At 40.7% G+C, this 14,891-nt stretch overlaps 3 protein-coding genes across 8 annotated transcripts; 1 reads left to right on the forward strand and 2 right to left on the reverse strand.

Annotated features, from left to right (window-relative positions):
• Positions 1-294: 294 nt before the first annotated feature.
• LOC114393838 (probable galactinol--sucrose galactosyltransferase 6) lies at positions 295-3,163 on the forward strand. Of its 2 annotated transcripts, none has more exons than XM_028355297.1 (3): positions 295-482; positions 574-629; positions 708-3,163. In XM_028355297.1, the coding sequence occupies exons 1-3, from the start codon at positions 350-352 to the stop codon at positions 2,973-2,975; spliced, it is 2,457 nt and encodes an 818-aa protein (XP_028211098.1). In that variant the 5' UTR covers positions 295-349; the 3' UTR covers positions 2,976-3,163. The 2 variants fall into 2 exon arrangements, with proteins under 2 accessions (XP_028211098.1, XP_028211099.1); XM_028355298.1 differs by having other exon boundaries at positions 349-482; positions 590-629.
• A 970-nt stretch (positions 3,164-4,133) lies between these two features.
• On the reverse strand, positions 4,134-8,823 carry LOC114393837 (zinc finger BED domain-containing protein DAYSLEEPER-like). 2 transcript variants are annotated; one of them, XM_028355294.1, is made up of 2 exons: positions 8,670-8,823; positions 4,134-7,974 (listed from the first exon to the last, which is right to left on the reverse strand). In XM_028355294.1, exon 2 carries the CDS (start codon positions 7,941-7,943, stop codon positions 4,479-4,481), a length of 3,465 nt encoding a protein of 1,154 aa, XP_028211095.1. In that variant the 5' UTR covers positions 7,944-7,974; positions 8,670-8,823; the 3' UTR covers positions 4,134-4,478. The 2 variants fall into 2 exon arrangements, with proteins under 2 accessions (XP_028211095.1, XP_028211096.1); XM_028355295.1 differs by having other exon boundaries at positions 4,134-7,989.
• A 1,129-nt stretch (positions 8,824-9,952) lies between these two features.
• Positions 9,953-14,085, reverse strand: LOC114391944. 4 transcript variants are annotated; one of them, XR_003662212.1, is made up of 3 exons: positions 11,684-13,954; positions 11,424-11,591; positions 9,953-11,331 (listed from the first exon to the last, which is right to left on the reverse strand). XR_003662212.1 is itself a non-coding variant. In XM_028352964.1 (2 exons), exon 1 carries the CDS (start codon positions 13,169-13,171, stop codon positions 12,713-12,715), a length of 459 nt encoding a protein of 152 aa, XP_028208765.1. In that variant the 5' UTR covers positions 13,172-13,954; the 3' UTR covers positions 10,485-11,591; positions 11,684-12,712. The 4 variants fall into 4 exon arrangements, 1 of the variants encoding a protein (XP_028208765.1); XR_003662211.1 differs by having other exon boundaries at positions 9,953-10,329; positions 10,526-11,591; XR_003662210.1 differs by adding an exon at positions 13,994-14,085 and having other exon boundaries at positions 10,485-11,591; positions 11,684-13,202.
• Positions 14,086-14,891: the final 806 nt, after the last annotated feature.

Here is a 14,891-nt window from a genome sequence, read left to right on the forward strand (position 1 = left end):
AACGTCAAAACTAAAAAAAAATAAAAAAAATACACACACACATATATATATATATATATAATTTTTGGACATTATAATTTTACCCAACCGAAATTGCACAGGTGTCCAATAATGAACGAGCTGAAGTCGATAAAAAGCTGCGTGAAACGTCGTGTCGTACCACGTTCTCCACTTTTACTTGATTTTTTTCTTTCTTAATTGCGCGGGCGTGGATCCAACGTGGCGACTCCATCCAATGTAAAAAAAGAGCGAGTTGGACCAATCGCAGATTTTTTATTATTTAAGACAGTTAGCAACACCGCAGCAGACGATGATGGTTTGATGAGTGTTAAGGAAGAACATTTTAACAATGGTTTCAAATCTATGCCATAGTTCTTATCTCCCTATAAATACCAAATCCCAATTTCTTTCTCTCCATCCACACACTTTCCTTTCAGGCACCCATCTAAGATTACCCAATAAGAAGCAACTCTCAATTTCTGGTACATATTATCCATCTATCTGCTTATAATTATATTTTCACTTATCTTTTTGATCTTTTGTTTTGCTAACGGCAATGGTTTCCTTCTGCATATTTTCGAATTCGCAGACATTTCTTCAATCGAGTGTTTCCAGTGGTATCATCCAAGGTAAAAATCAAAATCCAAATCCCTAAATTCCTCATTTCATTTTATTAATGAAAAATTGATGATTTGATTTAACTGCAGAGGAACGTAGGGGAAGATAAAGAGATGACGATAAAACCTGTTGTTCGTGTTTCGGAGGGGAAGCTGGTGGTGAAGGAGCGAACGATTTTGACCGGAATGCCGGAGAACGTGGTGGAGACATCGACGGTGGAAGGAATGTTTCTCGGAGTGGATTTCGAGAAGGAAGACAGTAGGCAGGTGGTTTCGTTGGGAACGTTGAAGGACGTCCGGTTCATGGCGTGCTTCCGGTTCAAGCTGTGGTGGATGGCCCAGAAAATGGGAGATCGAGGAAGGGACATTCCGTTGGAGACTCAATTTCTGTTGGTGGAAACCAAAGATGGGTCCCACCTGGAGTCAGATAACGACAAAAACCAGAACCAGATCGTGTACACAGTCTTTCTACCTCTCGTGGAAGGCTCATTCAGAGCGTGCCTCCAGGGTGACTCCAACGACCAACTCCAGCTCTGCCTCGAGAGTGGCGACGTCGACATTAAAACGTCGTCGTTCACCCACGCTCTCTTCATCAGCGCCGGCACCGACCCATTCGCCACCATTCACCACGCATTCCGTTCAGTTCGGAACCACCTCAAGACTTTCCGCCTCCGCCACGAGAAGAAACTCCCTGGCATCGTGGATTGCTTCGGCTGGTGCACTTGGGATGCTTTCTACCAGGAAGTCACTCAGGAAGGAGTCGAGGCCGGAATTCAATCCCTTGCAGGCGGCGGCACGCCGCCGAAGTTCGTCATAATCGACGACGGCTGGCAGTCGGTGGGCGGTGACGACAAGAACTCAAATTCGTTGCAGAGGCTAACTGGAATAAAAGAGAACGCGAAGTTCCAGAAGAAGGAGGAGCCAGAATTAGGGATTAAGAACATCGTGGAGATAGCGAAGAAGAAGCATTCGGTGAAAAACGTGTACGTATGGCACGCGATCACGGGTTACTGGGGAGGGGTTCGTCCAGGGGTGAAGGAAATGGAAGAATACGGCTCCGTAATGAAGTACCCGAACGTGTCGAGTGGAGTAACAGAGAACGAGCCCACGTGGAAAGTGGACCCGTTAGCGGTTCAGGGGTTGGGCCTGGTGAACCCGAAGAAGGTGTTCACGTTTTACGACCAATTACACAGTTATCTGGCGTCCGCGGGTGTCGACGGCGTTAAGGTGGACGTGCAATGCATCTTAGAGACTCTGGGTGCAGGACTCGGTGGAAGGGTGGAACTCACGAGGAATTACCATCAGGCCCTTGACGCTTCGATTTCTAGAAACTTCCCTGACAATGGGTGCATCGCCTGCATGAGCCACAACACGGACGCGCTCTACTGCTCCAAACAGACGGCGGTGGTGAGGGCTTCCGATGATTTCTACCCGCGTGATCCGGTGTCGCACACTATCCACGTGGCGTCCGTGGCATACAATAGCGTTTTCCTTGGGGAGATTATGTTGCCGGATTGGGATATGTTTCACTCCCTTCACCCTGCTGCGGAGTACCACGCTTCCGCTAGGGCCATCAGCGGTGGGCCCATCTACGTCAGCGACGCGCCGGGGAAGCATAACTTTGATCTGCTCAAGAAACTGGTCTTGCCCGATGGGTCGATTTTACGGGCCCGTCTACCAGGAAGGCCCACTAAGGATTGCTTGTTCACCGACCCGGCCCGCGATGGAGTTAGTCTGCTGAAAATATGGAATATGAACAAGTTGGGTGGGGTGTTGGGGGTTTATAACTGTCAAGGTGCTGCCTGGAGTGCTACTGAGAGGAAGAATGCGTTTCATAGTACGGACTATTCTGGTGGTGATGCCATCACTGGATATGTGAGGGCTTGTGATGTTCACCTCATTGCGGAGGCTGCTGATGACGCCCATGATTGGAACGGTGATTGTGCGCTCTACTCTCACCACTCCGGGCAGCTGATTGTTCTTCCTCACAATGTGGCGCTGCCGGTGTCCCTTAAGGTGTTGGAGCACGAGGTGTATGCTGTTGCGCCTATTAAGAAGGTTTTGGGTGGTGGCTACAGCTTTGCGCCTCTTGGACTTGTGAACATGTTCAATGCTGGTGCTGCTGTTGAAGGGCTGGTCTTCGAGGAGGATGGGTTGGTTCGTTTGGAGATCAAAGGGTGTGGTAAGTTTGGGGCTTATTCTTCTGCCAGACCAACAAAGTGTTTGCTGGGAAACCATGAGCTGCTGGATTTCGATTACGATGCTGATTCAGGCTTGCTCACCTTCAACATAGATCATTTGCCCCAAGAGGGACACTGGGTTCACTTAGTTGAGTTAGTTTACAGTCTTTCTTGTTAGTTAGTTGCAATCAGAGAGGGAGAGGACATTGCTATGCTTTTGTGGTATTTCTTTCTTTTGCTGGGTAGGATAGAATAGACAAGGAGAGGGTTTTCAACAATTTCCACTTTGTAAGATTTCACGAGCTACCTGTTATGGAATTTCGATAGGAATTGAATACATGTTTCTTACTCTTCTTTCTTCTTAAAGTGTGCTAAACTCTTTTTGCTTAAAATTGGTTGATCCTCATGACTCCCACCACCAAAACATTCATAAATGTTGAATAAAAACATGATGCATTCTACTATGCTTTTTTGTTTCATTGTGTTGTTTAAATCAATTGGAAAAAGAAAAGCGCATTACTTCTTTTAAACTCCCTACTATCTAAACAGGAATATTAATTATGAATTCCCTATGCAAGAGAAAAAGCATGTGTATGACACTCAACCACCCTAACTATAAAAAGTAGATTAAATAACTGAAAGCAGACGTATGTTCTTTGTATGAGAATGACACTATGGATTTACTAGTAATGAATCACAAATCAGTGAGGTGAGCCTACGAAACCACACACTCATACAGAAAGATATAGGTATACGATTAAAAGGCTAAATTGAATTGATGAAAAAACCCAAATTAAAGCAAATATGAACAAATCATATAATCTCATCCACTCCATACACACCCCAAACTGTTTATAAAATGTAAGCATGACAAACACAAATTTATCCAACAATCGTACAATTAACATAGTTGTTTTTTCAAGTGAAAAATTGTCATACCAAGGGATAGATAAACCTTAACGGAAGGATAAAATGGTTGAGTCTCGTAAAGACAGTAGAGGCAATATAGGCAACCTAATCTATGAGATAAAGAAGCAATAGAAACCATGTAACCTGCATAGGAACATAAAGGAGTTTCTACTGAAATAAAAATACAAAGGTAATAACCGGAGAAAAACTATAGGTCACGTACCCTCTAATCTATAAAACTATTCCATTATCATCAACTTACGGTTTAAGCCATCTTATATTTGTTCAGAAATGTTTAGAGGAACACCGACACATTTCAGGAAGAGAAAAACAAAAAGCGGTGGATTCTACATACAGCAGCGGAGTGTGGGAAGCATATCCAATACGGTAGCAATAGACTCCTAACTATAAGCAACATGCATCAAAATTACGTGGATTCTTTGGTGATTGAATATTGAGGACATAAATTATCACATGGACGAATCACCTTAAGGAGGGGAGATCTGTTCTAGCATCTAATCTAGAAAAGTAAACTAGAATTAAGGCATTCAGGTCCAACTCTACACATTAAATATCACCAAGATGCTCTAACAGAGAACTAAGAAATACAAGTAAAATACAAGCACCTACCATCATACATAAAGAGTACAACAACCTAACAGAGAACTTGCAGGTTTATAAAATATCGCAATGCATGCTGTGGTCTTTCTTTCACATACCCTTCCCGTGGGCTTTCCCACCCTCTCCTAAACAAAAATTACATGAATAAAATCTAGAACTCCATTTTCACGATCGCATTGGAAGCTTCGGCTGCTCCATACTGCATCCAGTCTTTTGCACATACAATGGCCTCTACTGTCTCTGGCCGCAAGGAACTTCTATACTGATCCATCTCTTTGACTTTTGTATCAAAGACAGATTCAGGAGGAACACTTGAAACCGGAACAGACAATATATCCCGAGCCATCTTGGAAAGAGTAGGGTACTTGAGTTTGTTTAGCTTCCACCAACCCAATACATCAAAGTCCGGAACACGTGGCAACAGTGATTCTTCCAGATACTGGTCCAGTTCAGACTTCATTTGATGGCTGGATGTTTCCATGATGTAGACATCAAAATCTGTTAGTCCATTATCTGGCATCAGAGTTCCTCCTGGAGATTCCCCAGCCCTCGGGTGACTTCCAGCATTTCCTTCTTCTGCATAAGCCGGGGTTAGTGGCAGGGGAAGGGCTACATACTCGTGAAACAGCTCATGAATTCCATCATCAACAATCTTAACATATTCATGGGCATCCTCGCCATAGATTTTAGTGAAACTAAACTCAACAAGCTTCATCTTGAAACGAGGATCCATAACTACTGCAATAGCCAAAACCAAACTGCAATCTTTCCAGTACTTATCAATCTTTTGTTGCATGGGTTTAGTAAGGTTGCTGATGAAAGGATCCTCACTCACAACAGCACGAGACAGATCCAACTGCAATTTCCAAACTTCATGGAAGAAGGTAATAACAGTGGGATGAGTTGCTGTGGTAAGAATGTTTGCTGCATCAAAAAGGGGCTTCAAGTATGTGCAGAGGGTCTCAACCAGCTTCCAATCCTGCATAGATGGGGCACCCTTGTAATCAGGATCAGAAGTGTCCAAACAAGAAAACACTTCCTGTAGTTCAGAAGCTGCCACCAGCATCTGATATGTTGTATTCCACTTGGTTTGGTCGTCAATAAAAAGGTTCCTTTCACTAGGGACCTGAAGTTGCTGCTTGAGATCCAGGAATTTTTCCTCATGTGACTCTGAAGTCTTCACATATTTTACACTATCCCGGATTTTTTTTACTGTGAGATGCACCGAGCTCAACAAATCATTTGCAACACTGCTTAAGGTTTGCGCAATGCAATTTCCAATTAGCAACTGACCATTGAGGATAAGTGGATTCTTCACAAAGAGTAACGGTCTGAGATTCCCAAGGGCAACTTCACTCAGTGACGGACCACAAGTGATAGAAAACAGCTTGCCCTCAAAATTCCAATCAGAAATGCAAACAGCTACAGCATGGCTGAGAGCGGAGTCAGAATTAGGGTATGGCTCCATCACAACATTGAGAATTCTCCTCTGCAACTTCCAATCACTATCGACAAAATGTCCAGTAATAAACACATAACCCACAGATTGGCTTGAGGTCCAAACATCCAGTGTGAGACACACACGTCCAGGTAATCCGTCAAAATACTTCATAACGCATTGCTTTTCCATCAGGTAAGTTGCAACACAATCTCCTTGAATTGTGTTAAATGTCACCATATTGAACCGGGGCTGCAGATTTTGGACAAATGCAACAAATCCCGGATGCTCAACCATGTGAAGGGGGTAATCATGCATAATGATCATTCTAGCAATCTCATGGCGGCAACGATCTTGATCAAAAATTATGTAAGGAGTATTAGGGGATCTATAACGTCGCTTAGGTGCACTGCTAGCATTGCCAGCAGCATCACTTCCCCTTGAACGTGGAGTATATGAGCTGAACTGATTCTGATCTTGGCCGCGTAGAAGAGCTGGGCATGTCCCCTTAGCAATGTGGCGTTTAAGGTGGCTAGTACCAGCGACTTTTGAACCAGTGCTGTAGGCAAAACTTTGCTTGCATTGCATGCAGCATGCTCTTCTACATCCAGGACTGACTGTTTCTATGGTGAAGTGTTCCCAGACTATAGACTTCTTTTTCCTCCTCTTGCTTGGCTGAGTTTCTGGAGTAGGTTCCTCACTGTTCAATGGAGTTTCAGCATTTATTATCTCATAGCTGGGTATGTTGCTAGCATTGACTATCTCATAGTGTGGTCGAGAATTAACTATCGGATGATCGTGTAGTGTTTCACTAGTTTGCAGCCCATAGTGAGGCAACAAATGAGAATTGGCTAGCTGTTCATGGGACAGTGTCTCAGAGTCAGTTAGTTGATGGTTGGAAACTGCCTCAGAATGGTCCATATGATGATTGCTGGGAAGTGTATCATACTGGGCCAGATGATTATGAGGTAACGGTTTAATGTCTGTGAGATGAATGTCTTGCATTGGTTCAGAACTCGGCAGTGGATCAGAGTTGGGCAGCGATTCAGGTTGAGGCAGCTGATCTTCAGGAATCATGTGTAAATTAGTAAATTGGTGATTCTGAGAAAGAGATCCAGGATGAGAGAGCTGATTGTTGGGATCAGCTGCAGAATTCACCAACTCATTTTCGGGCAGAGCTTCAGACATGACCACATCATTGATGTGCTGTGCTTCATATATGACAGCTTCATTGCTGGGCTGTGTCTCACGCGTAACTGTCTCACTGCTGGGCTGTGTGTCAGACATGTTTGGCTCGCTGTTGGGCTGTGCATCTGACATGACTACATCATTGTTGGGATGAGTTTCATATGTAATCAACTCATCACTTTGTTGTGTTTCAGATAAAACTGCCCCATCGCTTTGCTGTGTTTCAGATAAAACCGCCTCATTGCTTTGCTGTGTTTCAGGCAAAATCACCTCATCACTTTGCTGTGTCTCAGATAAAACTGCCTCATTGCTTTGCTGTGCTTCAGTAAAAACTGCCTCATTGCTTTGATGTGTTTCAGATAAAACTGCCTCATTACTTTGTCGTGTTTCAGATAAAACCACCTCGTGGCTTTGCTGCGTTTCAGATAAAACCACCTCATAGCTTTGCTGCGTTTCAGATACAACCACATCATCACTAGACTGATGTTCAGAATGTAGCACACCATTATTTGGAAGTGTCTCAGAATTGAGCAGCTGGTTGCTTGGTGGTGCCTCAGACGCAGGCTTCTGCTCAAGGGTAGCTTCAGAACTAACAACATTATCATCAGCTGGAGCTTCAGAGCTTGCTGATGGATTGTTGAGGGGTGCTTCAGACTCAACATGCTGATTGCTGTGTGGGCCCTCATCATTGCTTGATTGGTTGTTACCCAGTGACTCACTGTTAGTAGGTTCTTCTGCGTTGTCCAATTCATATTTGGGCAATGTCCCTTCATTTGCATCACCACTAGAAGCTTGGGTTTCAGATTCAGGGAGTACTTCTGCTTTGGAACTGGAGAGATCCTTGTCAGGCTGAGACTCAGAATTTTCTACATTATGGTCAGATTGATTTTTCAAATTAGCCAGATCATTGCTAGGATCAAAATCAGTAGTGACAGGAGCATTTTTCACATCAGGGGTCGCAGCCACTTTATCTTCTTCAACACTAAGCATCTTGATTTTGATGTGTATCTTCCTGCTTCACCTACAATAAAAATTGCTAACCAATGGTGGTGAATTTCAACAAGGAAATGTTTTCCACACAGATACACTCATACGATACTACAAATATGAAGAAAACATGAGATCACTAACTTATCACATATCAAAACTCCCATGCAAAATATACAGGATTTAAACTAACATAAAGTGAACAAAACAAAGCTCATCAGTGGAAGTTGTTTACAGCAGGTTCTCGATCAAGCACTACTCACAGAACCCACATAAAACACGGTCATGGTCAAACTCAAAAGTCAAAACTGGAACATCATATCTTCAATGGTCTACTACTGCAAAAACAGTTAAAACAGCTAATAATGCAAAAACAGACAAAAAACGCAGTTCAGATAAAGTATTTCATCACACAAATAACCAAATACAATGCCAGGAAACTGAAGAACGACCGCATCACGTTACGATTCCATCAAACAAAAGCATAAAACACTAGATTGGAAACCTAATTAGAAGAAAAAACAATTCATTCAAAAAAAATAAAAATTAAAAGGCTTCAACCGGAAAATCATCTGAAAAATCTCGAAATAAAAAAGTTAGGGTTTGGGGAGCTGCTAGGTATATATGTGACCAGGATCTAAAGGTGAAAACGAGGATCCGAAGCCAGAGGGCTCACCGGAGTGAGATCTAAGGCTTTGCAGAGAGGAGAGAGAAAGAAGGAGGGCTCACCGGAGAGAAAGCGAGATTGGGCCTGGAAATGAACCCGAGAAGCTAATTGGACCTTCCAGTTCGATGTCTTCTTTCTGGTATTTGGAACCTGCTTCGTACAGGTTCGGTTAGGTTCGGGAGATAAGGTTTGCGGAAAAGAATTAAAATAGGGCAAATATTTTGGATTTCGAATTTGGACTCTTGAGGTCCATTATTATTATTATTCAATTATTGGCATTTTCTTTATTTTTCTTTTTTACTTTCTCTCACCCCTTTTGTCATATAACTTTTCCAATGGAAACGGACCACTAAAGCCTCGGCTAACGCCGTATAGCCCACCCCCTAAAGAAGAATAGAAAAAAGTGATTTTTATTTACTTATTGGTCATTGCATTAGGGTTTGAATAGAATGGGACCGTACGTGTAGGGCGTGCCAGTGAATAGCCCACCGAATGAAATGCAGTGGACTATTAATCAAGTGAGGGCCCCCCTTCCCCTTGGCTTGGTTCCTTTCTTTGGGAATTTTTAGCCCAATCATCTATCTACATGCTTTCATCTCAAACATCTTTGTAATTCAATCGGATCCAACTACCACCTATTGAATCTGACTAAGATTGCATTCTTATTTTTCAGGCTTCACCTACTTCATCTCTCTTTTCCTAAATTTGGAATTATAAATTTTTGGATTAAAAAAAGACTGATTGATATATATATGAAGATATATTAAATGCATATTAAGAGAGTAAAATTCACCACTTACTGGAATTTGGAAGATTTTCACGTTTATTTCACGAGCTAGTTGTGTTTTGGAATTTGGATAGAAATTGAATACATGTTTTTATCTTTTGTTGCTTACTGGTGCTCATTGCAGAGTATTCGCTCCCGCAATGATGAATGAATGCCTCATACAAGGCCGTGTACTTTGTGTTTTCCAAAGTTGTGGCCAGGAGATTGAAACTTGTTTTGCGTTTGCAGAGTACTTTTTAAATTTTAGACAGACGATTTACAATGCAGCAAAATTTTATTACCAGCAATCCAGCATAGAAACTATCAAATGACCTTTTACGTGTGTTAGCCTATAACGTGCACTTTTAAAAAATCATATTTTGCACCAGTCTGGCTAAAGGCAATGCTCGGACATTTAATAATAAATCAAATCAAATAAAAAATATATATTGCTACTGTTTGGACATTTATAATATAATGGAAATGTTTTTTTTTTTTGTGAAATTATTTGAAAACTGAGCAAACGAAAAGGAAATTTGTTGGCATACCTCCAAATTAACATAGAAGAAAATAGAAATGTTGAATGAAATGAAACAATTCATTTTATCACTTTTTGTTTCATTGTCTTGTTTAAAACAGCAATAACTAGAAAAAGAAAAACACACTACCTTTAAACTCCCTCCTCCTATCTAAACAGGGATATTAATTATGAATTCCCTATGCATAAATAATCACAATGACCCTGATGTCCGTCTTCAAACTTGGTTAGAATCTCTATCATGTGGTTGCTGCTCTAGAAGTAATTGCTCGAACTCCTTCTCATATCCATCGTCCCCCAATCCTGTTTGTTTCTGGACATGCCAGTCATTAGCAACCTTCTCCACAACATCTCCTATCAGTTCCTTATCTTTTTGTATGTTCTTTATGTTTTCAATGGTCTAAAATATTGCTCGCCTCTTAAAGAAAAAAAAGAAAAAGAAGACAGACAGAATTAGATAATTGACAAAATTAATGTATCATGGGTTGGCAAATCGCAATAGCCAAGCAGTATCATCCAAAAACATCCAAACAATGGGAAGCAAGCTCCTTGAATTTTTTTTAAAAAAAACAGTAAGGAAAATCACTGGTCTAGATGTTATTACTTATTAATACCTCAATGAATTCACCGATAAGTTCATCAATGTCCTGCTTATAATAATCAATATTCATGTTTAATGATAGTGTATCAACTATCCAAAGCAACATTGGGGCATTAGAATGAATTGGTAGCTTTTGATGATTTTCAAGAATTTTTTATAATCCTTTTTTCAAGAATTTTTTATAATCCTCTTTTAAGCCTTCCCCAACAACCAGCTGCTGCATTACCTCCTACAGGTGCTGCTGCTCTTCCAAATATAATACTTGAGCAAATCAACCAAGGACAGCAAAGTTAAATATGAAAAAAGGATAATAAAAAATTCTTGAAAATCCTTAAAAGCTACCAATTCTAATGCCCCAATGTTGCTTTGGATAGTTGATACACTATCATTAAACTCTCCATCAGAATCAGACATTGAAGCAAATGCCTCACAAACAACACTCATTTTCAACTCATGGTCAAAGGGGGACAATGTTTCCACAAGCTGAGATTCATTAAATTTTGACTTCAAGTCCTTGTCCGTAAAGTAGGTCTTTTCCAACCATTGCAACACCCGGAGGAATTTCATTGTCTCTGGCCTATTGGATGCGCCGACAAAAGTTGTCAACATCATCATCATTTTTTAGTTTTTCCATCACTGACACAATTTTTTCATACGAAACTTTTCCATCACATAAATGTTGGACAATAGAATCATCACTTTTTTGTTTAAGATTTATCTCAACACCTGTACTTGGCAAGCCAAGTATAAGTGTGATTTCTTTAACAGAAAATGATCAACGTGTCTTGAATTTGAAACGACTGACTTTCTGGCTTCCAGCTACAGTAAAAAAAGGCAAAAAAAATAATAATTCAGCACCAAAAAAAATTTAAAACAAAAAAAAAATTCGAAATAAATTTTTAGCGGCTCACATGCTCGAACAACAATAAATTGCTGACACGGATGTTTTTATTGTCCATCCTAGTCAGCATTAAACTAAATGGGGTACTTTCCAGTTTGCCAAGCTGTTCTTTCGATAACTCGTGATTCAATGCACATACCTTGCCCCAATGCAAGGCATGTCTTATCCGAACCTGACCCTACAAACAAGGCAAAAGATATGAAGACAAGTAAATATTATATTGTTAGCCTATTGAGTCAGAATCGAGAGAAAACACCATACTATATTTACCTTTTCAGATTTTGTCTTTGTTAGCCTTGGTTAGTACCAGCAACTTTTGAACCAGTGTTGTAGGCAAAACTTTGCTTGCATTGCTTGCAGCATGCTCTTCTACATCCAGGACTGACTATTTCTATGGAGAAGTGTTCCCAGACTATAGACTTCTTTTTCCTCCTCTTGCTTGGCTAAGTTTTTGGAGTAGCTTCCTCACTGTTCAATGGAGTTTCAGCATTTACTATCCCATAGTTGGGTATGTTGCTAGCATTGACTATCTCATAGAGTGGTTGAGAATTAACTATCGGATGGTCGTGTAGTGTTTCACTATTTTGTAGCCCGTCGTAGTCAGGCAACAAATGAGAATTGGCTAGCTGTTCATTGGATAGTGTCTCAAAGTGAGTTAGTTGATGGTTGGACACCGCCTCAGAATGGTCCATATGATGATTGTTGGGAAGTGTATCATACTGGGCCAGATGATTATGAGGTAACGGTTTGATGTCTGTGAGATGAATGTCTTGCATTGGTTCAGAACTAGGCAATGGATCAGAGTTGGGCAGCGATTCAAGTTCAGGAATCATGTGTAAATTAGTATACTGATGATCATGAGAAAAAGATTCTGGATGAGAGAGATGATTGTTGGGATCTGCTGTAGAATTTACCAACTCATTTTCAGGCAATGCTTCAGACATGACCACATCATTGATGTTCTGTGCTTCATGTACGAGAGTTTCATTGCTGGGCTGTGTCTCAGGCATGACTATCTCACTGCTGGGCTGTGTGTCAAACATGATTGGATCGTTGTTGCGTTGTGCATCTGACATGACTACATCATTGCTGGGCTGAGTTTTATATGTAATCGGCTCACCACTTTGCTATGTTTCATATAAAACTGCCTCATTGCTTTGCTGTGTTTCAGGTAAAACCACCTCATTGCTTTGCTGTGTTTCAGATAAAACCACATCATTACTAGTCTGATGTTCAGAATGTAGCACACCATTATTTGGAAGTGTCTCAAAATTGAGCAACTGGTTGCTTGGTGGTGCCTCAGACGCAGGCTTCTGCCTCAGAAGCAGATAAAACCACATCATTACTAGTCTGATGTTCAGGACTAACAACATTATCATCAGCTGTAGCTTCAAAGCTTGCTGATGGATTCTTGAGTGGTGCCTCAGACTCAACATGCTGATTGCTAAGGGGACCCCCATCATTGCTTGATTGGTTATTGGGTAGTAACTTGGGATTCTCTGACTCACTATTAGGAAGTTCTTCTGTGTTGTCTAATTCAAGATTGGACAATGTCCCTTCATTTTCATTGGCACTAGAAGCCTGGGTTTCAGATGCAGGAAGTACTTCTGCTTTGGAACTGGAGAGATCCTTATCAGGAGACTCAGAATTTTCCACATTATGGTCAGACTTATCTTCGCTGGGTTGAAAATCAGTAGTGACTGGAGCATTTTTCACATCAGGGGTCGCAGCCAGTTTATCTTCTTCGACAGTAACCATCTTGATTTTGATGTGTATCTTCCTGCTTCACCTACAAATAATTAATGGTGAAATACTACAAATATGAAGAAAACATGAGATCACTAACTTATAACATATCAAAACTGCAATGCAAAATATACAGGATTTAAACTAACATACATACATATCTTGGAGAGACAAAATCATTGGTCATGAATCATAAAGCAAGCAGAGGAAGTAAAAAAACAACAACAATAAAAGAATAAAAATGCCTTAAATCAATTAATTGAACCATTTACATAGCACGGTCATGAAAGTGAGAAATGAAGGCCAATAACATAAATTTGTGTGTATAACATTGAATTAAGAATACAAGACCATAAACAACCAAATTTCAAAGTCATGTTTGCAGACAACAACATGGTGATTTGATTGTTTAAGAGTTTAAAGATGACCTCCTCATCTTAAAGTTACAGGCCCAAAGAGTTGTGACCACAACCATCCTACTCCTACATATTAAGACAGTGACCCTTTAGGCCTTGCATACGATCAAACCCAAAGAAGGCATGGGCCCAACTCAATCGTATAAAAGAAAAGAAACTCTCAATAACAACATCATCATCGCCACACCAGATTCTCTATCAACCACAACTCATATAACATAAAATCTATCTTCAATGGTCTACCACTGCAAAAACTGTTAAAAAAAAAAAAAAGGAAGCAAAATCGCAGTCCAGATCAAGTATTTCATTTCATCACATAATAATAAAACAGGATCTGACGGTGAAAACGCAGATCCGAATCGGGCTCACGGAGTGAGATCTAGCCTCGAGGAGAGAGAAAGAAAGAAGGAGGGCTCACCGGAAAGAGATACAGATTGGGCCTGGGAACGAACCCGAGAAGCTAATTGGACCTTCAAGTTCGATGCCTTCTATCAGGTAGGTATTTGGAACCTGTTTCGGAGTTAAAATAGGGCAAATATTTTGGATTTCAAATTTGGACTCTTGAGGTCCATTATTATTATTTATTCAATTCATTTCATATTATCGGCCTTTTCTTTCTTACTTTCTCTCACCCCTTCGGTCATAAAATGGAAACGGACCACTAAAGCCTCGGCTAACACCGTAGCCCACCCCCTAAAGAAGAATAGAAGAAGTGGTTTTTATTTACTTGCTGGTTATTTGCATTAGGGTTGGGATGGGACGTAAGTGTGGGGTGTACGAGTGAATAGCCCACCTAATTAAATAAAATGGACTGCTATTAATCAAGTGAGGGCCCATCTTGGTTTGGTTCCTTTCTTGGAGAACTTTTAGCCCAATCGTCTATCTACATGTTTTTCTCCACGCTTCATTTCATCCCAAACATCTTTAGAATTCAATCTGATCCAACTACCACCGACTGAATCTGACTAAGATTGCATTCTTATTTTCAGCTTTCACCTACTTGATCTCTTTTCCCCTAAATTTGGAATTATAATTATGATTTTTTGAATTAAAAACAAGTAAATAATTTGAGTGTGTGTGATTTTTCTCCATATCCTTTGGATCAGATCTTATCCCGTTTCACACCACTCAACTTCTAAGCATCTAGTGCTTAAGGCTAGGGCATTGTGTATTCTCTAGATTGGATTGTATCCCGATTCACAAATCAAATCCCTCCCTAAATTGGGAATAAACCAATTATAATCCCACTAAGGCTCCAATCACATCACACACTGAGAAGTTGGGAATATGATAGGATTTCTCAACGTACCATGACA

Source organism: Glycine soja, chromosome 17 (assembly GCF_004193775.1).
Source record: "Glycine soja cultivar W05 chromosome 17, ASM419377v2, whole genome shotgun sequence".
In the NCBI taxonomy this organism is placed as follows: Eukaryota; Viridiplantae; Streptophyta; class Magnoliopsida; order Fabales; family Fabaceae; genus Glycine; species Glycine soja.